The sequence below is a fragment of the Mandrillus leucophaeus genome, unplaced genomic scaffold, assembly GCF_000951045.1.
Source record: "Mandrillus leucophaeus isolate KB7577 unplaced genomic scaffold, Mleu.le_1.0 Scaffold514, whole genome shotgun sequence".
Lineage (NCBI taxonomy): Eukaryota > Metazoa > Chordata > Mammalia > Primates > Cercopithecidae > Mandrillus > Mandrillus leucophaeus.
Genome location: NW_012105520.1, coordinates 1,292,261 through 1,301,282, shown reverse-complemented (window position 1 = coordinate 1,301,282; position 9,022 = coordinate 1,292,261). Strand labels below are relative to the sequence as shown.

The 9,022-nt window shown below is 44.8% G+C and overlaps 1 protein-coding gene across 2 annotated transcripts in view; it reads left to right on the top strand.

The window, feature by feature from the left end:
- PDE8A (phosphodiesterase 8A) overlaps positions 1 to 9,022 on the top strand; it is a 157,700-nt gene that overhangs the window by 112,321 nt on the left and 36,357 nt on the right. For both annotated transcript variants that reach the window (XM_011996452.1, XM_011996451.1), the window contains 3 exons: positions 4,263 to 4,351; positions 6,321 to 6,372; positions 6,461 to 6,503. In XM_011996452.1, the coding sequence (XP_011851842.1) occupies positions 4,263 to 4,351; positions 6,321 to 6,372; positions 6,461 to 6,503 (184 nt within the window). The remainder of the gene's footprint in view (positions 1 to 4,262; positions 4,352 to 6,320; positions 6,373 to 6,460; positions 6,504 to 9,022) is intronic.

The following is a 9,022-nucleotide window of genomic DNA, read 5'->3' as shown; positions in this document are numbered from 1 at the left end:
TCTTTTGGGTAAAAATAACAGGTATGTTGATTTCCAGCCCCTTGCACTCATGTGTCTTTGCATCCTGTATGTATATCCACCTGACTCTTCTTTTTTCTTCCCCAAGACTTGTCTATCAGGGCTCTAGAACCCATAGTCTCCCATCTTCTCAGATACCTAAACTTCACATTGTCTCTTCTCTTTTAGAAATCTTTTTTTTTTTTTTTTTTTTTTTTTTTGAGACAGGGTCTTGCTCCGTCACTCAGGCTGGAGTGCAGTGGCACAGTCTTGGCTCACTGCAGTCTTGATCTCCCAGGCGCAAGTGATTCACCCACTTCAGCCTCCCAAGTAGCTGGGACCACAAGTGTGTACCATCACACCTGGCTAATTTTTTAAACATATTTTGTAGAAATGAGGTCTCACTGTGTTGCCCAAGCTGGTCTCAAATTCCTAGGCTCAAGCAGTCCTCCTCCCTCAGCTTCCCAAAGTGCTGGGATTACAGGCGTGAGCCACCATGCGTGGCCTCTTAGAAATCTTGATTTTTTTTTTCCCTCCCTCAGAAACTGTGTTATTCTTCTGCCATTTAATGGGTGCCAAATAAATGGTGGCTACTGAGATGCCTATGATGATGATGTGCACCTGCAGAACTCTTTAGCATTTCAAAACTTTGACCTTTATTAGCTCCTGTGCCTTTGCTTTCCTCTCTCACGGACTCCCCTTTTCCTATTCTTCTTCCTTCTGTTTCCTCCCAGATTTACCAGAACTCTGGCCTTTGCCCACTATTGTTGTCCCTCAGAATGCTTCTTTGTTGTTGAAGTATCTTTTCTGCTCTGTAGAAATCTCACACTTCTCTGGTTTTAGTGTCAGCCTCTTTTCCAAGGTCTGGTTCAGCATCCTGCTCTCATCTTAATTGTCTAGCAATGGTTTTCTCTCATCTCCCATGAGCAAAAAACCCAATCTCTCTTCCAACTCTTGCTGTCTCTGCTCATGGACCAACCTCACAGTTGCTTTGACTTAGATTCCTGAAATGGTTTTGATCCCTTCCTGCCTGTTGGTCCTCTCCATCAAATCCGCGAGCATTGATGGCTATTAAACCCCTGCTTTGAGGGTCCATTCCCTGGGCCTGACCTTGTTCAGGGCCTTCTTCTCACACTGTGGAGTTACAGCGTGTAACTCTGTCTCCTTGTCCAGGATCCTCCATCTCCACTCAGTCCACCATTTACTACTGCCTCATTAGTCTTACTGAGTCATCATTTTGTCATGTTGCTTCCTCAGCATAGAGCTCATAGTCCTCAACTTGGCTGCCAGGATTCTATAGTTGAACCTCAGCCTACCTTTCCCATTCAGTAACAAAAGCTCCAAGTGTTCTTTGACAGTTTATCGTGTGCATGCACTGTGCTCACCTTGGTGATAGGATGGCTGGATGATGATGATTTAATTCTCAAGACAATGGGTGCCAAGAGGGACTGCATCAATAGCCAGAGAAGCCTAGCTTGGTGCATAGCTTGAGGCAGACAGAAGGGAGGTAGTAGTCTTACTCCTGTTCTGAGGGGAGCTTGGCCTGGAGAAAGAGGCCTGTGCAAACCACCTGTACCCAAACCAGCTCATTTACTGAATGTTTACTATATGTCAGGACTTTGCTAAGAGTTTGTTTACATGAATTACCTAACCTAATCTTCATGATAGCATTCTAAGGTAGTACTGTTATTATTCTCAGGAACTAAATCTTTTTATTTATTTCCTTGAGACAGAGTCTAACTCTGTTGCCCAGGCTGGAGTGCAATGGTGTGATACCGGCTCACTGCAACCTCCGCCTCTCGGGTTGAAGCAGTTCTCCTGCCCCAGCCTCCTGAGTAGCTGGAATTACAGGCGCCTACCACCATGCCTGGCTAATCTTTGTACTTTTAGTAGAGACAAGGTTTCACCATGTTGGCCAGGCTGGTCTCAAACTCCTGACTTCGTGATCCACCTGCCTCAGCCCCCAAAGTGCTGGGATTACAGGTGTGAGCCACAGTGCCCAGCTGGAACTAAATCTTACATGATATTTATGTAAGTAAATATTTTTCGTTTCCACTGGTGACTGGAAAACTCTGTTACCCAAGCCAAGCCATTGTCTAAATTGTCCTGTTTCTTTAGATGGACTGTGGAACTTTGGCTGGAATGGCCTGTTAGCCTTGACTTGGGATCGCTCAGCCACTCAAGTCTATTCAGAAAGGAGAAGAAAATCCTAAAAGTGTGTGCGTGTGTGTGTGTGTGTGTATACACGGAGTCTCGCTCTGTCACCAGGCTGCTCACTGCAACCTCCGCCTCCCAGGTTCAAGCAATTCTCCTGCCTCAGCCTCCCGAGTAGCTGGGACTACAGGCACATGCCACCACGCCTAGCTAATTTTTTGTATTTTTAGTAGAGACAGGGTTTCACCATGTTGGCCAGGATGGTGTCGATTTCTTGACCTCGTGATCTGCCTGCCTCAGCCTCCCAAAGTGCTGGGATCACAGGCATGAGCCACTGTGCCCAGCCTGAATATATTTTTTTAAATGCTCACTGATTGAATTGGTCCCTGTAATTTTTTTTCTCTCTCTCTTTTTAATGTATCAGCTTTACTGAGATGTAATTTCTGTACCATACAAGTCACCCGTTGAAAGTATACTATTTGATAGCTGGGCATGGTGATATGTGTCTGTGTTCCCAGCTACTTGGGAGGCTGAGGTAGGAGAATCACTTGAGCCTGGGAGGTTGAGGCTGCAATAAGCCATGGTTGTGCCACTGCACTCCAGCTTGGGTGAATGGCGAGAACCTGTCTCAAAAAATAAATAAAGTATACAATTTGGTGGTTTTTAGTATATTCATGGTTTTGCAAATGTCACAATTTCCCGTATTCCCCTTGATAGTGAGCTTCAGAAGTAACCCTTAGACCTGTCTCCTGAAGCCTTCCTTCTAAGGTAGGCATGCAAGTTGTGGATATGGAGAACAACCCACTTATTTCTGCCTAGGGAACCCTGTTTAGTCCTTAGTGGTTTTGGACTGCCAGCCTCGTCCTCTGGGCTGAGCTCCGCCTCAGAACTGTACTAAGGCCCATACCTCCCTTCTTCTCCAGTGTGAGCTAAGGACTTAGCTGGGCTTTCCGGCTGTTTTTTGATATAGCCCTTTTTTTCGTGCCCATTGTTTTCAGAATTAGGAAGCGTCAGTAATCATCTTTTGATTCTATCGGAGTATCCTGGTTTCTTTTTGATCTGCTTTCCTAGAGGAGTCTGAAGATGAGCTCTTACCATTGGTATTTGGATACAGGTTGCCATGTACCAAACTAGAATATTTCAGAATTGACCTGGAGTAGGGCTCTGGATAGGAAACTTCAGCTAAGCCAACAAGGCTGCCATGGTGTTCAACTCCTGGCCTGGGTCAACTCTAGGTCCTGAGGGATTCTGGAAGGCTAAGAAGGTTATGGTATACCCTAGGGGTTCAGTGTCCTACTGTGGGTTTTAGGGATTTCCATAGCTTAAGGGCCTTGGTGATTTCTTGGAGGAATTCATAACATTTTAGGATGGTGACAAAACCCAGCTCCATCTTGGCTTTCCCTACCACCCCAAGATAAAGGGAGTCACCACAACCCGGTTCTCTTGCTGTGGTCTTGTTCTGCATAGACTTCCTTCCCCAGGCTGCACTTCCTGTCTGAAAGAATCCCCACGTTCTGTGTCTGATCAGGAGAGCACAGCTAATGTGATTTCAGCCCTGGGTTTTGAGGTCTCATCGTTTGTTTTACTTGAGTTTGGTCCTGGCTGTTACCTCATCCTCCATACCCCATATACAAGGGGTGAAACCTTCACACATCCCAGAGGGGCCTCAAGCCATTTAGTTCACTTCAGAAGCCGGTAGTGGTCACATAATGGCCCCTTTTGGCCCCCAGTCTGGATATTCTTCCCCTCCCAAACACAGGGGCAGAGGCTAAGCTCCCTCTTCCACTTCAGCAGGTGGGAGTTTTGAGAGGAGAAAGTGAGAGGGAGTGCCCTTTATTTGTGTGTCCAGGACCCCTCTTGTCTACAGATGGCCACTGAAAATATATGGCCACTTAGACTATGGTGACCTGACTTTTGTCAGCAACTCAGAAGGAGACGGACTTTGGAAGTTAAGAAAGAATTGTCCGATTACCTGAAATCGGTTTAGGGTTGAGATCGTTTTTTTATCTTAATTGCTTTAGTAACGTAAGTGAATCAGAACTGAAGTGGAAAATATTTTTGGGTTTATGTTTTCAACACAAAGTATGATGATGCTTACATTCCATTTATAGGAGTGGCAAGGAATTTACTATGCCAAAAAGAAAAACGGAGATAATATACAACAAAATGTGAAGATAATACCTGTCATTGGACAGGGAGGGTAAGTGGAAAAAACAAGTACGTCAGTCAACATACAGTGTTTTGGGTTATTGCAGAATTTGCTTTAAGTTAAGGACTGCTGACGGAAGTTTTAAGGTCAGGTGTCATCACAGAATGGCCTTCCAGGGTAGTGTTTCCTTGGTGACTTCCTCATGGCTACAGTCTGACCCTCCACTTGCAGCGCACAGCCGCCGTACTCGGGGCAGTCCTGTTTAAGCTGCATGGATACACAAGAAACCGAAGTATTTGTTTAAATCAGAATGTCACTTCAATAAGCAGTATGAAATACTAACTGGTAGACTCCCTATATTGAAAATATTTTTTACCTAATTTGATAGGCTATGTATTATTTCTGCAAAGACCTATCAAATTAGATAAAAATATTTTAAATACTAACAATTATGGACATTCTTATATAAAACAGATGTGACTGCAGTTTGGAAACCAGTATATATCAGGAGCCTAAAAATTTCAGACAGTTTATCTCAGAAACCTATCTTAAAGAAATAATATGGTAAGATGAAAATTATGAATATGAATTACAGAACACCTAAAATATTGCAGCCATTAGAAATGATGATCATATTCACAGGTTCTAAGATTAGGGCCAAAAAAAGTAGAAATGATGATCATAGAAAATTAAATTACCTCATGCCTGTAATCCTAGCACTTTGGGAGGCCAAGGTGGGAAGATCCCTTGAGCCCAGGAGTTTGAGATCTACCTGGGCAATATAGTGAAACCCCCATCCCTACAAAAAATTTAAAAATTAGCTAAGTGTGGTGACACACACTTACCAGTTTTCAGGGGACTGATGTGGGAGAATCGCTTGATTTTGGGAGGTCGAGGCTACACTGTGATTGTGCCACTGTACTCCAGTGTGTGCAACAAAGTAAGACGCTGTCTCAAAAGGAAAAACAAACAAACAAAAAACAAATATGAGAAAGGTTATGATATAATGTTAAATGCAAAAAGTAAAATGTAAAATGATACCTAGTGTTTAATCTCAATCATGCAAAGGAAAGAAGGAAAAAAGAACAGGAGAAAGTATGGCAGTGACAGTTGTAGTAACTGCTGTTGTTTAATTGAGCCCCTCCCTTCCTGGCCAGTTCCCAGTGTCTGGTAGATGCCACTTCATTCCATCCTAACTGCAGCCCTGTGAGGTTGGGGCTGTGATCATCTCCACTTTACAGATGAGGAAACTGAGGCTTAGAGAGGTCAGGTTTCTAGCCCAGGGGTCCAGCTGCCAGCGTGAGGCGCAGCCAGGCTGCAGACCTCAGCACTGACTGCACGGCTCACGTGCTTTGTCACCAGGCTTTGCTGCCAGTTGGTGATCGCCTCAGGGAGATGGATCTGTGTGGGTTCTCTGTTCTGATTCTTTGCCCTTTTATGTCCTTTCCAAATTTTTTGTGGTAAGTACATAGGGATTTGATTATCAAGGGGAAAAAGTGAAAAAACTGAAGGAACAATAAATAAATGAGAAGAGTCAGCAGCCTCTGAGCTAAGCCCTCGTTGCTTTGTTTTAGAAGTCTAGCTAACCACGTTCAGTGTGAACCTCAACTCCCAGTGTGGCCTGCGGCTGTGGCCACCAGTGACTGTGAGCAGATTGTTTGTTGGAACTTGAAGAAAAGCATCAATATAAAGGGTTGTGAAAATAAAACATGTTAAGGAACTAAAGGCTCTTGGTTGGTTAACATGCTGTTCATTTTAAAAAACATGTATATTTGATTGTTTCATGATTAATTGGGAAGAATTTTGTCATTTTTACTGAAGTCACTTGTACAGAGACACCAAAGGATGTTTGTTATCTCTTGTTTATTTATTGGTGGCCTTGGTCACAGTAAGAAGAAATGTTCTCAGAGCATTTTGTGTATTAGAAAAGGGAGGTGCCATTTTCACAATGAAAAATTAACGACATATCCATCAAATTAGAGAGTCAGAAGAGAAATAATGCATTGTTTTTTACTTGCAGAAAAATTAGACACTATGTGTCCATTATCAGAGTGTGCAATGGCAACAATAAGGTACGTAAGGAGAGCCCCTGGGACCCCAGGAACACCCTAGCAAGATTTTCAGCAATCAGAACTAATGGCTTTTAAAATTCACTTTTAGGCTGAGAAAATACCCGAATGTGTTCAGTCTGACACTCAAACAGGTAGGGTGCCCCATATTTATTCTTAGAGTTCGTTGAGTTTTTGGAGAAAAAAAATAAAAACAGATCTTTAACTAGCTTGCCTGGTGTAATGGTGGGATTTTCCTCAGCCTGTGGCAACATGTCTCTCCTTGACTCCCCAGGTTGGCTTATGAGTCAAAGGACTTGAGCACCTGTGAGCATTCTGACAGGTGCCCTGGGGCGGGTCTCTGAACCTGCGAGGGAAAGAACTGGTCAACTGAAATGCATGAACTCACGTGAAGTGTGGTTTTATAACCTCATTTATGCTTTAAGAGGGTTGGGTGATTATCACACAGTCCTTTAACAGGGACGTCTTCATCTGTCCTGACACTTATCACTGCCAGCCTACAGGGAGGTAACTGGGCCCCTCGCACTTGCCTCACCTCTGTGTTTCTTAACCATGCCTTGGACACCGTCTGCTCATCCCCATAGCTTTGTTACTGCAAATGCGTTTCCCTGACTTGGAGTCACCTGTTTCCTTCAAATGTGTCATGGCTTCAGTAAGCCACTTCCTATTCTGGTCCTCACAGATGAAGGGGCTGGGCTGGGATGGTGAAGAGCCACTCCAGCTTCAGGCAGGAGGTGCTCCATCAAGTGTCTGCGTAGACACTTGGTGTGCCACCCTGCCTTGCCTGAGTAGTGTGCTCTGCTTGCCCAGCTGGTCTGTACGAGCCTCTAAGGAGAAGGCTTCCCTTCATGCTGTCGGTGATATGCTTTCTGCCTTACCAGAACAGTTCATTCTTTCACTCTAGGAACATTTACTACATATTTTTGTGAGCACTTAATGTGTACAAGATACCTGTGCTAAGTGCTTTAGGTACAGCTTATTTTAATGAAGCCTTAGAATAATTCAAGGAAGTAAGCATTTTTAGGTGAAATTCTCTTTACAGGTAAGGAAACTGAAAGTTTAAATAATCTGCCCAAGGATCTCCATCTAGGAAGTGGCAGAGCTAGCACCTGAATCCAGGAGGGCTAACACTAGGGCTCTGATGCACAGTTTTTACGGGTGCCCCAGGAGCAATCAGGGATTTAGTCTGAAAAGAAGAGAGACACATTGACATAAAGGAACAGAGCAAGCGATAAGAAGTGATCCGCAGGAATGAGAGAGGGCAGTGAGTGGTGTCCTAGGCAGGGAGATGTAGGTTTGAATAAGAAAAGAAGTGTGAGCGGAAAAGCATTCCAGCAATAAAAACAGGCATAGAAGAGGGAAAGTACAGGGCATGTTCCAGAAAAAGCAAGTACTAAATTTTGACTGGTATAAAAGGTCAGTGGGGAAAGAGGTATTTGGGTCAGTAAGAATCCTGAAATGCTAGGTGGGAAGTTTCCATTTTCATCTATAGACAGTGGGAGTCTCTGAGGATTTGTGAGTCAGGGAGCAGCGTGATGATATCCGAGCTCTGAGAAGCTCTTAGAGGATGTATGTAAGATGACATGGAAGGAGACACCAGAGAGAATACCAGCACTGCCATAGTCGAGAGGAAAGAAAACAATGGCCAGGGAATAATAAGGTGACGACAGTAGGAAGAGAGAAGAGAGGCCAGATGTGATGATGGTGTGGGACTAGAGAGAGAAAAGCAAGAAAGTCCTTGAAAGGTGGTTTCTGAGCCTGTAGATTCAAGGAGTAGCAGTAGGGCTGGGGAGGATGAATGTGTAGAGCTCTACCTGTGAGGTCCTGCTGGGCAGTCAGGTGGGTTTGTTTATTCACCCCTTTGCCCATTTATTCTACAGATTTCTGTTGAGTACCTGCTGAGCACTGGCTTCTGTGTTCTGCAAAGAGGTTAGGACTAGAGATGAAAATGTTTCTGGCCAGCCAAGCATTAGCAAGTAGCACAGATGTGGATGTGATAGAAACCAGGGATGGGAAAGGGGAATGGAAACTTTGAGGTTGCAGTGGAAGAGAACAGCAAGAAAAGGAGAGGAGGGGTGAGGTGGATTCCTGGAGACCACCTACCTCCAGAGAAGGAGGAAACAGAAGCAGGAAAGAGGGGTTAGAGAGGGTGGGGGAGTCTGGAGAGTGTTGCTGAAGCTGAAGGCAGGGAGAACGGGAAGCATCAAGACTGGTCAGGGCTGCAGCACACATAGGGAAGGAGGGGGATATGGAGCCAGAGATGGAATGCTTTGCATTCAAGAGCTTGTCTGTGACCTGCAGACATGCAGTTTCTGGAGAATGGCGAGGGCAGAAGCCAGATTGCAGGGGCTGGAGGCGTCAGAGTAGAAGCAGGACGTGCGGGCCTGTTATGGAGAGTCCTACACTGCAAGTTCACAGGGGGCTTTTACTTGATTTTAAGCATTTGTTTTTTAACTCTTAAGAATAGTACCATATGGCCGGGCGTGGTGGCTCACACCTGTAATCCCACCACTTTGGGAGGCCAAGGCAGGTGGATCACCTGAGGTCAGGAGTTTGAGACCAGCCTGACCAACATGGAGAAACTCCATCTCTACTAAAAATACAAAATTAGCCAGGCGTGGTGGCGCATGCCTCTCATCCCAGCTACTCAGGA